General features: G+C 44.5%; 1 protein-coding gene across 6 annotated transcripts in view; it reads left to right on the top strand.

Annotated features, from left to right (window-relative positions):
* The window catches only part of golga3 (golgin A3), an 88707-nt gene that overhangs the window by 29149 nt on the left and 42606 nt on the right, over positions 1 to 16952 (top strand). For all 6 annotated transcript variants that reach the window (XM_070888097.1, XM_070888096.1, XM_070888100.1 and 3 more), the window contains 3 exons: positions 5777 to 5889; positions 11014 to 11708; positions 16750 to 16861. In XM_070888097.1, coding sequence (XP_070744198.1) covers positions 5777 to 5889; positions 11014 to 11708; positions 16750 to 16861 — 920 coding nt within the window. The remainder of the gene's footprint in view (positions 1 to 5776; positions 5890 to 11013; positions 11709 to 16749; positions 16862 to 16952) is intronic.

Below are 16952 nucleotides of genomic sequence, written 5' to 3'. Positions count from 1 at the left end.
GCCAATAGAGGTTGGTGAAGTAAGAATGAGAGGGGATCTTATTGAAACGTAATGGATTATGAGGGGGATTGACAGGGTAGATGCAGAGAGGATGTTTCCCCTTCGTGGGGGAATCTAGAACTCGAGGGCATAGTTTCAGAATAAGGGGGTCGCCCATTTAAAACCGAAATGAGGAGGAATTTCTTCTCTGAAGGTTGTGAATCTATGGAATTCTCTGGGTCATTGAATATATTCAGGGTGGAGATAGACAGATTTTTGAACTACATGTGAGTCGAGGGTTATGGGGAGCAGGCGGGGAAGTGGAGTTGAGGCCAAGATCAGATCAGCCATGATCTTATTGAATGGCGGAGCAGGCTCGAGGGGCCAAATGGCCGACTCCTGCTCCTATTATGTTATGTAAGGGGCACGTGGAGTTTAGTGCAGACATGTAGGCGACAGGCTTTTTAGGCAGTTTGTGTTTCGCTCTGCTATGACAGCTGCTGTGATACAGCATGATGCCACTTTCAACTTTTGCTCCACAATCGTGCGCTAGTATTTTTGCTGCTGCGTGTTCAGTGTGTAGTGACGTGCACCAAAATATAAATTATCGTGTTCCAGAATCTCTTTTGTTGTGCGGCTGCCCAGTTGCTGTACACCCGTTTTGGCCACTGAACCCCCTCCTGTATCTCTTCACTCTGCAGTTCTTTTAAGTAACGAGTTAATAAAGTGAGGTGAACAACTAAAACTATGTGTAATAAAACCAACATCAATCTAACTTAAAATAAAGCAGGGGAGAATAGACTGGGAAATTAACTCTCCTCTGGTCGTTTGGGAACGAAGGGGATTAAGTGATATGTGGATACGGCGGGAAGCTGGAGTTGAGGTAGAAGATCAGCCATGATGTTGAATGGTGGAGCAGGCTTGAGGGGCCGAATGGCCTCCTCCAGCTCCTATTACATTCTTAAAAATAGGGACAAAGTAGCAAACCAAATTAGTTATGGCATTGCAGACTTGGGGATGTTCACCCATACAGACCCTTGTTACTTAAAAAAAAAAACATGTACATCTACAGAAAAATGTGTTTGTTTTCCATTGCCATTCAGCCTCTTGTCAGCTTTTCCAGTTCGTGCTTGGTTGGAACTCGGCGCTGCCACCTAGTGTTTTGTCACGGTATTGGGGAAGGGATTAGGCTTCAGGAGCAGCCTCAGCTTGCAGGAGTCACTTCCTTTTACCTTTTTAGATTATGGGATGGTGCCGACGGGGGCTGTGCGAACGTTGCTACCCCCCGCCATTCAAGTTTAGTTGAAGGAAACGGAGGGGTGAGGGATGGAGCAGAGAATTCCAACAGAAACCTGTGTGTGGTTTGTTTTAGTTTTTTTTTTAATGTAAGTGTGCAAAATGCACATAACAAAAGCCACATTGTCTAACATTGTATGTTGCTGCTCTTAAAAACCTGTTGCCTTTATCGGTTCTTCCGCACTGCGCTCCAGCTTTAAGTTTCTTGTTTGTGTAATGTGCAAATGTGAGTTCAATGTTGGTATTAATGAAAATGCTTTGCATCCAGATTCTATATTTACTGTATGCGGTAATTGAGCGATTCTTTTGGATTTTGCCATCACTATCAATTCCGGCTTGTTGGAATTGTGCATAAAGGTGGAATTTTTTCCAATGCCAAGTTCAGCTTGCATTGGTGATTGCAGGATGTGTGTAGTTCAGTGAGTGACCTGTTTAATGTACCAGTCGATGCAGGTCAGCTATTTCAGAAACCATTCCCAGTTTTTTCCCCTCCTGCGTCCAACCCATTAGCCTGGATCTTCAGCTGAGCCAGTGAGCTGGCGGATGTGTGGAACGGTGGCATCTGTCTACGCCGTGAGGAGGTGCCCCAATCCCAGCCAATTTTTCTGCTGAACGTAATGTTGGCGATTGGCTGTGCAGGGCTTTGAGGATTGTCAAGGTGGAGGGAAGCTGTGTTGCTGGTTTGTAAAGAGAAAATATAGCTTTTTTTTAAAAAAAAAAAGCACTTAAGCCTGTGTGATTAATTGATTGAACTTTTTAGCCCATTAAATTTTAACGGTTTCTCTGCAACCGGTAGCATCACTGGACACCAAGGATAAACAAATTACATGTTTTTGTCATTGGTACATTTCAATCTGCCTGCCGATATATGGGCATAGGAATTTAAGAAATAGGAGCAGGAGTACGCCATACGGCCCCTTGATCCTGCTCCGCCATTCAATAAGATCATAGCTAATCTGATCCAAGCCTCAACTCCACTTCCCTGCCCGCTCCCCATAACCCTTCACTAAATATATTCAAAAGGGAGTTAGATGAAGTCCTTACTACTAGGGGGATCAAGGGGTATGGTGAGAAAGCAGGAAGTGGGTACTGAAGTTGCATGTTCAGCCATGAACTCATTGAATGGCGGTGCAGGCTAGAAGGGCTGAATGGCCTGCTCCTGCACCTATTTTCTATGTTTCTATGACTCCCTTATCGTTCAAAATTGTGCAGAGGTGTGGTATGTACCCCATCACTAGCAGGCCAGTTCCAGCTGCATTACCTGTTCTGCTGGAGTGCTGCTAGCTCCCCATTTACTTTTACTGGGAAATGGTTGTATAGGTGACTGCTTGCCCAGGTAGCTGCTCTTCCTCTGCTGGCGCAGTCAGCTAAATTTCCATGAGGGATTTCACAGCTGAACTCACTGACTCCTCTCACTTGGTGTCCATACGTTTCAATGGATAGCAATCCAGAGTCGGAGCCCTGGCTGATTTGCTTTTAATCGCTCTATCCTCTTCCTCCTCGTCCCTCCAAAACTCTGGTGCTGAGGCTAATTCTAGCTTCCTACCTCTTGCCCTGCAACGATGAGCAAATTCAGCACATGCTGAGAATTGACCCGAGGACATTCTGATCCCTGTGACTTGTCCTTACTGGAAACTCGACTCACTTTTTATTTTGTTAACTTTTTCGTTGTGATGTTGCTGTACCACCAAAAGCGGAGAGGCTGGGTGACCTGATACCTGTGCTGCCCTTGTGCTAGTTAACCGGCAGCTTTCCACAGTGGCCTGGTCGTAGGGTACAGAATTGGCGGTAGTTATGGTACTAAGCTAGGAGCCCAGTAGTTGTAAGTTCAAATCTCACCATGGTGAGTTATAGATTCATAGAAGATTCACCTCAACTACTCCAAGTGGTAGCAAGTTAAACAGTCTAACCATAGAACCATAGAAATTTACAGCACAGGAGGAGGCCATTCGGCCCATCGTGTCCGCGCCGGCCGACAGAGCTATCCAGCCTAATCCCACTTTCCAGCTCTTCATCCATGACACTTGTAGGTTACCTCACCAAGTGCATCTCCAAGTACTTTATAAATGCATTGAAAATTTCTGCCTCCACCACCCTTTCAGGCAGAGTTCCAAACCCCCATCACCCTCAGTGAAAAGTTGTGAAATTAAATTTGGTAATTTGTGGCCTAACATCTACGTAACTGGATTGTCGTAAAAACCCAATTGGTTCACCCATGTGTAATGCAGCTGGAAAAGGAATCTCCTGCCCTGACCTGATTTGGCCTACACGTGACTCTGTTCCACAATATGTGGTTGTCTCTTAATAAAGTGGTCTTGCAATCCACTCCGTTGTGTGAACGATTGCTACAAAGCAGAAGGTCTACCCGTACCATCTCATTAGAAGGTCTTCTCCGGGCAACTAGGTATGGGCAAGAAATGCAGTCTTGCCAATATCTCCCACATCCCACGGCCTGAATTTCTGTTTTGCAAGGTAGTTCTTGCCCTGCGTGCATAATGTGAGATTCTGTCAGAAATTGTTAATTAAAATTATGGATAGGCTGGGTTTGTTTTCTTTGGAACAGAGGAGGCTGAGGGGAGACCTTATTGAGGTGTATAAAATTGAGGGGCCTAGATAGAGTGGATAGGATGGACCTATTTCCCCTGGCAGAGGGGTCAACAATCAGGGGGCATAGATTTAAAGTAATTGGTAGGTGGTTTAGAGGGGATTTGAGGGGAAATTTCTTCACCTAGAGAGTGGTGGGGGTCTGGAACTCACTGCCTGAAAGGGTGATAGAGGCAGAAACCCTCACCATATTTAAAAAGTACTTGGATGTGCACTTGAAGTGCCGTAACCTACAGGGCTACGGACCAAGAGCTGGAAAGTGGGATTAGGCTGGATAGCTCTTTGTCGGCCGGCGCAGACACGATGGGCCGAATGGCCTCCTTCCGTGCTGTAAATTTCTATGTTTCTATGAAAATGAGGTGAACTTTTGACAAGTTGTGCAACAAATCTTTTCGCAGCTATCCAATTATCAAGTTTTTATTTTGCAATCCATTTATATTGTAATGAGTTTTCTATGTTCTACATTAAGTTAACTGGACTGTTGATTGTAATGAACTGGCATGCTGAGTGAGTCTCTGCTCGTTTTCATCTGACTCACATTGGCTGCCTCACTAATGGAATAAAGACACAAAGAACACGCTTGCTTTTTATTGAAACTGTTATCGGGTGTCTCCTGTAAAACAAGACCTGACCACATTGTGCATGCTGACATAATGGTAAGCTTTAGATTCTGGTAATATTGAGTGATTTTATTTTTTGTGGTGAGGCGAGATCTAATAAAGGTGCTCCAAATTATGAAGGGTTTCGTTGGAGTAAATAAGAAAGAAAAGACTTGTATTTATATAGTGCCTTTCATGACCACCGGATGTCTCAAAGCACTTTAAAGCCAATGAGACACTTTTGGAGTGTAGTCACTATTGTAATGTGGGAAATGCAGCAGTCAATTTGCGCACAGCAAGCTCCCACAAATGGCAATGTGATAATGACCAGATAATCGTTTTTTGTTATGTTGATTGAGGGATAAATATTGACCAGGACACCAGGGAGAACTCCCCCTGTTCTTCTTCAATATAGTCCCATAGGATCTTTTACGTCCACTTGAGAGCAGACGGGGCCTCGGTTTAACGTCTCATTCGAAAGACGGGACGGCACCTCCGACAGTGCAGCACTCCTTCAGCACTGCACTGGAGTGTCAGCCGAGATTTATGTGCTCCAGTCCCTGGAGTGGGACTTGAACCTACAAATAAGGAGAAACAGTTTCCACTGGCGGAGGGCAGGTAACCAGTGGACATAGATTGAAGAGTAATTAGCCAAAGAACCAGGGGTAAGAATTTCTTTGTAACGCAGCGAGTTGTTACGATCTGGAATGTGCTGCCTGAAAGGATGGTAGCAGCAGATTCAATAGTAACTTTCAAAAGGGAGTTGGTTGAATACTAGAAAAAGAATGGGGGGGTGAAATCTAAAGGCAAGTCAATCTGGATTTGTGTTAGTTGTATTGGTGACTGACGGAGGAACTGGAACAGGTCGCTGGTTAAAGTCTGGTACATGGGATACGATGGAAATAGAGAGGTGGCTATAATGAAGGGAAAGATAATTTTACAAGTGGAAGGGAGATTTACACATGACCCAGGTCAAATGAGGCTCGTAGTCTGGAAGAGTGGTAGTTAAGTCTAGCTTAGGAAATTTTAGTTGCCATGGCAATGTGAAAGTATGGAAAAGATTAAGTAGAAAGATTTTACAAGTGCTTTAGGTGATGGGGGCCTTTTGTGACAAAATGATTATAGCTTTAGGAAATGAGTTTGCAAACCCTCTGACAAGACATTTGATAAATACGCAGTATTAAGAACCGAGATCTTTTATCATGTATTGTAATTGCTGTGCTGGTTTTCATTAAAAGTAGAGTTAACAAAAGATTTCTGCAGATGGTTTGAAAATATAACTTTTCTTTTAAAATCAGGTACTGTGGACCCGTCTTTGAAAGAACAGAATGAAGAACAGATACGTTCACAGGCACGACGGCGCCTCGAAGAGCAACTCAAACAGTACAGAGTACAAAGGCACCAGCAGAGAGTAAGTGTGTCTGGATGCAGCATCTTTGTTCTGACTCGGTTGCGATTATAGACAACTTGTAGTAATTAACCTATATTAGCTTGGCTCAGTGATTGCATCATCGAAGTCAAAAGATTGTGGGTTCAAGCCTCACTCCAGAACTTCAGCACATAATTTAAGCTGAGACTTCAATGCAGCAAGACCTGGATGACATTCAAGCTGATATGGTATGGAGAGAAGGCAGAAGTATGGTACTGAAGTTGCATGATCAGTGATGAACTTAGTGAATGGTGGTTCAGGCTCGAAGGGCCGAATGGCCTGCTCCTGCACCGATTTTCTATGTTTCAATACGAAGCAAGTAACATTCATGCCGCACAAGTGCCAGGCAATGACTATATCCAACAAGCGAGAGTCTAACCCCCGCCACTTGACATTCAATGGCATTACCATCGGTGAATCCCCCACCATCAACATCCTGGGGGTCACCATTGACCAGAAGCTCAAGTAGACCAGCCACATAAATACTGTGGCAATAAGAGCGGGTCAGAGGCTGGGTATTCTGCGGCGAGTGTCTCCCCACCTGACTCCCCAAAGCCTTTTCACCATCGACAAGTCAGGAGTATGATAAAACCATAGAAACATAGAAAATAGATGCAGGAGTAGGCCCTTGGAGCCTGCACCACCATTCAATAAGATCATGGCTGATCATTCACCTCAGTACCCCTTATCTGCTTTCTCTCCATACCCCTTGATCCCTTTAGCCGTGAGGGCCATATCTAACCCCCTCTTGAATATATCTAACGGACTGGCCTCAACAACTTTCTGCGGTAGAGAATTCCACAGGTTCACAATTCTCTGAGTGAAGAAGTTTCTCCTCATCTCAGTCCTAAATGGCTTACCCCTTATCCTTAGACTGTGACCCCTGGTTCTGGACTTCCCCAGTATCTGGAACATTCTTCCTGACTCTAACCTGTCCAATCCTGTCAGAATTTTATGTGTTTCTATGAGATCCTCTCTCATCCTTCTAAACTCCAGTGAATACAGGCCCAGTCGATCCAGTCTCTCCTCATATATGTCAGTCCTGCCATCCTGGGAATCAGTCTGGTGAACCTTCGCTGCATCCCTCAATAGCAATACTTTCCACTTGCCTGGATGAGTGCAGCTCCAACAACACTAGAAGCTCGACACCATCCAGGACAAAACAGCCTGCTTGATTGGCACCCCATCCAGCACCCTAAACATTCACTCCCTCCACTACCGGCACAATATGTCTGCAGTATGTAACATCTACAAGATGCACTGCAGCAACTTACCAAGGCTTCTTTGGCAGCACCTCCCAAACCCACGACCTCTACCACCTAGAAGGACAAAAGCAGCAGGCGCATGGGAACACCATCACCTGCAAGTTCCCCTCCAAGTTACACATCATCCTGACTTGGAAATATATTGGCCGTTCCTTCATTGTTACTGGGTCAAAATCCTGGAACTCCCCAACAGCACTGTGGGAGTACCTTCACCACACAGATTGCAGTGGTTCAAGAAGGCGGCTCACCACCACCTTCTCTAGGGCAATTATGGATGGGGCAATAAATGCTGGCCTCTCCAGCAATGCCCATATCCCAGGAACAAATGTTTTTAAAAAGTACTGAGGGGACACTGCATCGGTGGAGTTATCGGGTCAGACATTAAGCTAAGGCCCCATCTGCCTGTTCGGGTGAATGTAACAAGGTAAAGAGGTTCCCGAGGCAGCTGAAGGCTCTGCCACTGATGGAGGAAAGGGAAGGATTGGATGTGCAGTACACGAGTCAGAAAATTGAATGGTGCGATCTGAGACATAGGGCTGAAAGGGATTATAGTCATGGGGCCAGGGTTGTGAAGCAAAAGAAATCCATGAGTTACGGTGAAGGGGGCAGAGGAAAGGCTTGAAGGAACTGATTTAATAACACAACAATTGCGAGACGAAAAAGGACCACGGTCCATTTATTTTGCCTTCTCCCATTCTAGTCGTAGCATAATACAACGATAATGAAGTTGTGATCAATCACCGCTATCAATGAGTCTACAACAGAGCCAGACATGAGGCGAGGAAAAACCCCAGTGAGGAAGAGCTTTGGGTGGAGACCAGAGGCCCAAAGTCCCCTGTTCCTCCCGAGCTTGCTAAACTCACCACATGTCATGTCCCAAATTGCTCATATACTGGATCCTAACATTTTTGGTGGAGAGAAAAAAAAAGTTTGGAATTGTCCTTGTCCCCCAGGCTTGTATTGAAGAATTGAGGAATTTATTGTGGAGAGGACAAGATGATCTTGCTTGATAAACCTTGAGCCTTGTATGTTCAAGCTTGCGGCCATCAGATTTTAGGATCTGACATTAGAATATAACCAGAATTAGGACCAGGAGTAGGCCATTCGGCTCCTTGAACCTGCACCACCATTCAATATGATCATGGCTGATCATGCATTTCAGTACCTCATTCCTGCTTTCTCTCCATACCCCTTGATCCCTTTAGCTGTGAGGGCCACATCTAACTCCCTCTTGAATATATCTAACGAACTGGCCCCAACAACTTTTTGTGGTAGAGAATTCCTCATGCCGGCAACTTTGAGTGAAGAAGTTTCTCCTCATCTCGATCCTAAATGGCTTACCCCTTATCCTTAGACTGTGACCCCTGGTTCTGGACTTCCCCAACATCGGGAACATTCTTCCGGCATCTAATCTGTCCAACCCCGTCAGAATTTTATGTTTCTATGCGATCCCTCTCTCTTCTAAATTCCATTGAATACAAGCCTAGTCGATCCAGTCTTTCTTCATATGTCAGTCCTGTTATCCCGGGAATCAGTCTGGTGAACCTTTGCTGCACTCCCTCAATAGCAAGAATGTCCTTCCTCAGATTAGGAGACCAAAACTGTACATAATAATCAAGGTGTGGCCTCACCAAGGCCCTGTACAACTGCAGTAAGACCTCCCTGCTCCTATAATCAAATCCCCGAGCTATGAAGGCCAACATGCCATTTTACCGCCTTCGCCTGCTGTACCTGCATGCCAACTTTCAATGACTGATGTACCATGACACCCAGATCTCATTGCACCTCTCCCTTTACCAATCTGTCACCATTCAGATAGTAATCAGCCCTCCTGTTTTTAACCACCAAAGTGGATAACCTCACGTTTATCCACATTATACCGTATTTGCCCACTCACCTAGCCTGTCCAAGTCACCCTGCAGCCTCTTAGCATCCTCCTCACAGCTCACACTGCCACCCAGCTTAGTGTCATCTGCAATCTTGGAGATATTACATTCAATTCCTTCTAGGGCCACTTCCGTAATACTCTGGGATGCAGACTATCAGGCCGTGGGGATTTATCGACCTTCAATCCCATCAATTTCCCGAACACAATTTGCTAACTAATAAAGATTTCCTTTAGTTCCTCCTCCTCGCTAGACCCTCGTTCCCCTAGTATTTCGGAAGGCTATTTGTGTCTTCCTTAGTGAAGACAGAACCAAAGTATTTGTTCAATTGGTCTGCCATTTCTTTGTTCCCCATTATGACTTCGCCTAATTCTGCCTGTAAGGGACCTACATTTGTCTTCACTAATCTTTTTCTCCATGTATCTGTAGAAGCTTTTGCAGTCAGTTTTTATGTTCCCTGCAAGCTTACTCTCATATTCTATTTCCCCCCTCCTAATTAAACCCTTTGTCCTCCTCTACTGAATTCTAAATTTCTCCCAGTCCTCAGATTTGCTGCTTTTTTTGGCCAATTTATATGCCTCTTCCTATCCCTAATTTCCCTTGTAAATCACGGTTGAGCCACCTTCCCTGTTTTATTACCATGTACCATGACACCCAGGTCTCGTTGCACCTCCCCTTTTCCTAATCTGTCACCATTCAGATAATATTCTGCCTCCCTGTTTTTGCCACCAAAGTGGATAACCTCATCATTATACCGTATTTGCCCACTCACCTAGCCTGTCCAAGTCACCCTGCAGCCTCTTAGCATCCTCCTCACATTTCACACTGCCACCCAGCTTAGTGTCATCTGCAAGCTTGGAGATATTGCATTCAATTCCTTCGTCTAAATCATTAATGAATATTGTGACTAGCTGGGGTCCCAGCACTGAACCCTGCGGTACCCTACTAGTCACTGCCTGCCATTCTGAAAAGGACCCGTTTATTCCTACTCTTTTCTTCCTGTCTGCCGACCAGTTCTCTATCCACGTCAATACATTACCCCCAATACCATGTGCTTTAATTTTGCGCACTAATCTCTTGTGTGTCAAAAGCCCTTTGAAAGTCCAAATACACCACATCCACTGGTTCTCCCCTGTCCACTCTACTAGTTACATCCTCAAAAAATTCTAGACGATTTGTCAAGCATGATTTCCCTTTCATAAATCCATGCTGACTTGGACCGATCCTGTCACTGCTTTCCAAATGCGCTGCCATTACATCTTTAATTATTGATTCCAACATTTTCCCCACTACTGATGTCAGGCTAACCGGTCTATAATTATCTTTTTTTCTCTCCCTCCTTTTTTTTAAAAAGTAGGATTACATTAGCTACCCTCCAATCCATAGGAACTGATCCAGTCTATAGAATGTTGGGAAATGACTACCAATGCATCCACTATTTCTAGGGTCACTTGAATGATCAATGAGATCATGGCTGATGATCTACCTCAACGCCATTTTATTGCACTGTACCCTTGATTTCCTTAATATCTAACAATAGGAGTTGCACTGGGAGAAAAAGGCATCAAAGGTAAAAATGAGATGTGTTGAGCAGGTCGGATGAGGCAGCAATGACATAGGGAGGGTAAGAACTGGGGGAGTTGGGTGTTGGGAGAGTTAGAACTGAGAGCGCGGACATTAGTGGGGTGGGAGGTGGGCACAGAGATGTCAGTGCTGTGAGACGAGGAAAATGTTCTACCCATTGTTGAATGTCTGAGTTATGTAGCTCCTGATTTTTTTTCTTCTGTTCTGCTAATTGCAGTTACTATTAAAGTTTCCATTTTACTGAGTGTGAAAGATGGTCTATATTGTGAATAGCAATGTGTGAGAAGCCTCATGCATGTATTTCACAGAACAAATCCCTGTCTTATTGAGGAACAGCTGTTTCGAATGATGTTTCTGCTGTTATTTTTCAGTCTAAGCAATCGACACCAAAAAATCGTCTCATCAGTACTTTGGACCCAGAGTTGATGTTCCACCCAGAATTACTTCCACGAGCTAGCACCATCGCTTTGACTAAGGAATATTCGTTCCTGAGGACTAGTGTTCCACGAGGACCCAAGGTGGGCAGCCTGGGAATGCCGAGTGTCTCCAAAGACGAAAAGACTTCAAAGAGTTCCAAGTCCAGCAAAATAAGATCCCTTGCGGATTATAAAACCGATAGTTCAGAGACCGGGAGTAGTATTGGAAGGCCTTCCAGTGTGGAAACATTGGGATCCCTTGCACAGAGCAGGACTGGCTCATCCACATCGGTCATATCCGAAGTAGGCTCCGCGTCAGAAAATGGAGATAAATTGGAGGCTTCGTTACACATAGAGGACACTAACTCTGAGCTCGATGGCAGTGAGCTGGGAGCGAGGCAAGATGAGAATGAAAGTGACAGCTCCTCATACAGCAGTGTGTCCACCAGTGGTATCTACGGGACCATGCCCACGCTGGACACCCGGCAGAAAAGCACGTACACGGTGGAAGGGCAAGAAATCTCCTCGGATGATATGGGACGCTTCCCTTCCCTTGGGGAGGTCTTGCAAGCTGCCGCAGCAGAACATCAGAGTGAGCTGCAGGAGGTGAATGGAGCAGTGCGGAGCCGCAGGGACAGCATTTCCAGCAGGTAATTACGCCGCCAAATACAATGGCAGTATTACAAATAATATTTCAAATCCCTCCATGGCCTCGCCCCTCCCTGTCTCTGAAATCTCCTCCAGCCTCGCAACCCCACGAGATGTCTGCGCTCCTCAAATTCTGCCCTCTTGATTATAACTCTGCCCTGATTATAACTGCTCAACCATCGGTGGCTGTGCCTTCAGCTGCCTGGGCCCTAAGCTCTGGAACTCCCTCCCGAAACCTCTCCGTGCCTCTACCTCTCTTTCCTCCTTTAAGACACTCCTTAAAACATACCTCTGACCAAGCTTTTGGTCATAAGAATGTAAGAAATAGGAGCAGGAATAGGCCATTCGGCCCCTCGAGCCTGCTCTGTTATTCAATACAATCATGGCTGATCAAGGACTCGGCTCCACTTCCCTGCCTGCTCCCCTTATCCCCTTATCTGTAATAATTTCTTCTGTGGCCTGGTGTCAAATCTATCTTTTTTTGTCTTATCACTCCTTTGAGGCGCCTTGGGGCATTTTGCTATGTTAAAGATGCTATACAAATAAAAGTTGTTGTTAAAAGTAGCCGTACTCTGGAGCTGTTCAAAGTAAATTCAGAATTTGAAACTCTTGCTTTATTGGGCATCTGTTGACCCAAGATACCATTCTGTGAAAATGAGCTGTGACGACTTAAACAAAGCAAATGCTGATTGGTGGTTTTAAGGATTGAGCTTTGCAATCGGGATCTCTTTTTAAGGCATTAGTTTCAAACACTCTTAATGTCCTACAAAAGCAAAATACTGCGGATGCTGGAATCTGAAATAAAAATGGAAAATGTTGGAAATCTCAGCAGGTCAGGCAGTATCTATGGAAATCATCATCATAAACAGTCCCTCGAAGTGAGGATGCCTTCCACGCCAAAAAGGGATGAGTTCACAGACCTAATATTCCGGATCCCGATCTACGTGTTGAAGGGTGGAAGATGCCTGTGCGTGGATTTTTTTTTAATGTGTGGTGGCCATTGCACACCAGCCACCACCTGTCTCTCTCTCTTACTGTGAAGAACACAGTAAAAGAGACAAACGGAAATCCCGTCTAAGGGCAGAACTTCTTCAAGGTGGGCATTCCTCGAAGAGAAGTAGCAGCTAATTAAACACTAATACAAGAGCAAAAGATTTGCAGCATTTTCCAATCTTAATGTCCTGTTTGTTTTATTATGGGATTTTGTTTTAATAATGAAGCTGATGGCTTCAATAGAGAAGATGCTGAGTCTAACGCTATAAAGGAGCTAGGTTAATAGGACTGTGTGCACAGTCATTAAGCCACAGTGATTTAACAATGGGCAGGCTCAGCAACTCAAAGTTCATCGTGTTCTTGCTTCCCATCCCTTTCTCCCTCCCCACTGCCCCAACTCTCTCAAACCAGCACAGACGTCAGCACTAGTTTATTATTTTTTTAAATCAACAAAGATTTGAAATTGTTGATGTATCCAAGTCCTGAGATGCAGTGTGTCCTTGCCTTGCCCCATCCACTCCGAAATTGTGGTTGGTCTTTTCCCTCTTGATGAGCTCATCTGGGGGTTGGTGGGTTCAAGTTGCTCTCTGTTGTTGCTAAGCCCCCCTCAGTAATTGCAGAGCCAGAGGTGCCTTCCATTTTGTGTGGGTAAAATAGCAGTTAAGTCCTTTCTTCTTCCTGTAAAGCAGGAAGCTGTTCCTTGGTGTCGGAGCACCGCTGGAGTCATATCAGTTGAGTCCTTAAAAATATTTAATAGAAAGGCAGGCTGCAGCTCAGCCCCCCCCCCCCGGTGACCTCCAAATTGGACTATTCCACAGGAACCATGGCAATAATGCTTTCTGTTTGCGACCTTTTCTATTCTTTAATTGTGTTTTATATGTGTTGCTCGAACAGTAATTTCACTAGTCATGTCACTAGTAGTTGCCTGCCACGGTTCTTGAGTTAAATACCAAATGACACACTAGACAATGGCGGTACTGTTAATGTTCGTTTAATACAGAAGTAGCACAAGACTCACCACTTATACTTTATAGTTACCCAATAGGTCCCCGGATGATCAGTCTGCCCTAACACTGTTCTGTCAAGGGTCTCTTCCTTGGTGCCTACTTCTGCCGAGTGTTACTCCTAGGTCCTCGCTATGGACTGTCCGAACCTGTCAATCTTTATACCCTCCTTTTCATGCCTAACCAGTCGAGTTGGTGCCAGTAAGTCTGAGGTGATCAGGGTCTTTCCTGCTGAAATTGACAGTGCATACTCTGGTCTTTATGTTGGGGGAAATTGGCTCCGCTATGGCTGCCCAGACCGGTGACCTTGCGTCCAGTACTTCTACAATATGTATCAGATTCAAGGTAAAAAAAACCTACACCAGAAAAGGAGTTCTACTCTCGACTCCTGGTAAAAGTTGCAAAATAACACCACACACACTAGGCAGTGTTACTGAAGTTTGTGGGGCTGCAAGGCCCTATAAAAGGATTCCATGCGAGTTTCTGTCTGCCTTGTTCCATCCTTACACAATTTCTAATCGGCGCGGGGGGCGGCAGAAAAGCCCCAATGGATTGCAACATATCCCGGCATTGTCAAAGCCTTGAAAGGACTGCATTAAAGGTGAATCTCCTCACTGGCAACCTTTTTAAAAATTCATTCACTGGATGTGGGTACTGCTGGCAAGACCAGCATTTATTGCCCATCCCTAATTGCCCCTGAGTATGTGGTGATGAGCAGCCGCCGCCTTGAACCGCTGCAGTCCGTGTGGTGACCCGGCCACATTCACTCCCCCTCCATTATGAAATGGTTGCTTCATTCAAAGAGTACAGAAGGGCATGCACATTAAATACAATTGTTGATTTTGTTTTATGAATCTATGTGTTAGAACATAAGAAATAGGAGCAGGAGTCGGCCATTCGGCCCCTCCAGCTGCTCCGCCATTCAATAAGATCATGGCTGATCTGATCATGGGCTCAGCTCCACTTCCCTGCCCGCTCCCCATAACCCTTCATTCCCTTATCGCTCAAAAATCTGTATCTCCACCTTAAATATGTTCAATGACCCAGCCTCCACAGCTCTCTGGGGCAGAGAATTCTACAGATTTACAACTCTGAGAAGAAATTTCTCCACATCTCAGTTTTAAATGGGCAGCCCCTTATTCTGAGACTGTCCCCTAGTTTTAGTTTCCCCTATGAGTGGAAATATCCTCTCTGCATCCACCTTGTCGAGACCCCCTCATTTTTCTTATATGTTTCAATAAGATCACCTCTCATTCTTCTGAACTCCAATGTGTATAGGCTCAACCTATCTTCGTAAGTCCAACTGCCTCATCTCTGGAATTAACCTACTGAACCGACTCTAAACAGCCTTCAGTGCAATCATATCCTTTCTTAAATACGGAGACCAAAACTGTATGCAGTACTCCAGGTGTGGCCTCACCAATACCCTGTACAGTTGTAGCAGGACTTCTCTGCTTTTATACTCTATCCCCCTTGCAATAAAGACTAAGATTCCATTGGCCTTCCTGATTACTTGCTGCATACTATCCTTTTGTGTTTCATGCACAAGTATCCCCAGGTCCTGCTGTACTTCAGCACTTTGCAATTTTTCTCCATTTAAATTATAATTTGATTTTCTGTTTTCTCTGCCAAAGTGGATGACCTCACACTTTCCAACATTATACTCCATCTGTCAATTTTTTGTCCACTCACTTAGCCTGTCTATGTCCCTTTGCAGGTTTTTTGTGTCCTCCCCACAATTTGCTCTCCCACCCATCTTTGTGTCCTCAGCAAACTTGGTTACATTGCACTCGGTCCCTTCATCCAAGTCATTAATATAGATTGTAAATAGTTGAGGCCCCAGCACCAATCCCTGCGGCACCCCACTAGATAATTGCCAACTGGAAAATGACCCATTTATCCCGACACTGTTTTCTGTTAGTTAGCCAAACCTCTCTTCATGCTAATATATTATCCCCAACCCCGTGAACTTTTATCAGCTTGTGCAGTAACTATTTATGTTGCTCCTTATTGAATGCCTTCTGGAAATCCAAATACACCACATCCACTGGTTCCCCCTTATCCACCCTGCTCGTTACATCCTCAAAGAACTCCAGCAAATTTGTCGAACAAGATTTCCTTTTCATTAAACCATGCTGACTCTGCTTGATTTGAATTATGCTTTTCCAAATGTCCTGCTACTGCTTCTTTAATAATGGACCAGCATTTTCCCAACGACAGATGTTGGGCTAACCGGTCTATTGTTTCCTGCTTTCTGTCTGCCTCCTTTTTTAAATAGGGGCGTTACATTTGCGGTTTTTCAATCTGCAGAATCCAGGGAATTTTGATAGCTTACAACCAATGCATCCACTATCTCTGCAGCCACTTCTTTTAAGACCCTCGGATACAGGCCATCAGGTCCAGGGGACTTGTCTGCCTTTAGTCCCATTATTTTACTGAGTACTACTACTTTAGTGATATTGATTGTATTAAGTTCCTCCCTCCCTATAGCCCCATGGTTATCCACTAATGTGATGTTTTTAGTGTCTTCTACAGTAAAGACTGATACAAAGTATTTGTTCAAAGTCTCTGCCATTTCCCTGTTCCCCATTATTAATTCCCCAGTCTCATCCTCTAAGGGACCAACATTTACTTTAGCCACTCTTTTTTTCCTTTTTATGTACCTGTAGAAACTCTTACTATCTGTTTTTATATTTCATGCTCATTTACTTTCATAATCCATCTTCCCTCTTTATTATTTCTTGACGAATAGCTCAAGAAAATAATGGTTGAACTGATGGTTCTGATGGCACACATGGCTGGATTTGCATTGTGATTTATGCGGTTGATGGTACTTTAATAATTGCTTTGAGAACAACTTAGCAAAAGTTTTGAGTTTCATTAGTGGATCAAATGCATTCATTTACCACAAATAAATGGTTCGCAAGTTAGCACAGAATTTGCGGATCACACATGAATTCCAGATCAGACGGGGTCAGTTTCTGTTAGATGCTAATTGTGCTGTGTGTGGTGTGTTCCGCTCAGCTGTGTTGTAATTTTCCTCCAGTGTTTCCATGGAAAGCTCCGTAATGGAATCCCACGATGACCTTATGCAGATTCTGAAAGAAAAAATGCGCCTTGAGGGACAGTTGGAAGCTCTGTCGTCGGAAGCTAATGAGGTGAAAGATATTACTCCCATTGATCTGTGTTCAGCATTGGCAAAAACCTTAAATGACATTAGTGACTATTGAAAATGTTACAGAAATGTAG

This window comes from Pristiophorus japonicus, chromosome 8 (genome assembly GCF_044704955.1).
Source record: "Pristiophorus japonicus isolate sPriJap1 chromosome 8, sPriJap1.hap1, whole genome shotgun sequence".
NCBI classification, from domain to species: Eukaryota; Metazoa; Chordata; class Chondrichthyes; family Pristiophoridae; genus Pristiophorus; species Pristiophorus japonicus.
The sequence above is the reverse complement of the archived record's forward strand: the minus strand, read 5'-3'. Positions and strand labels throughout refer to the sequence as shown.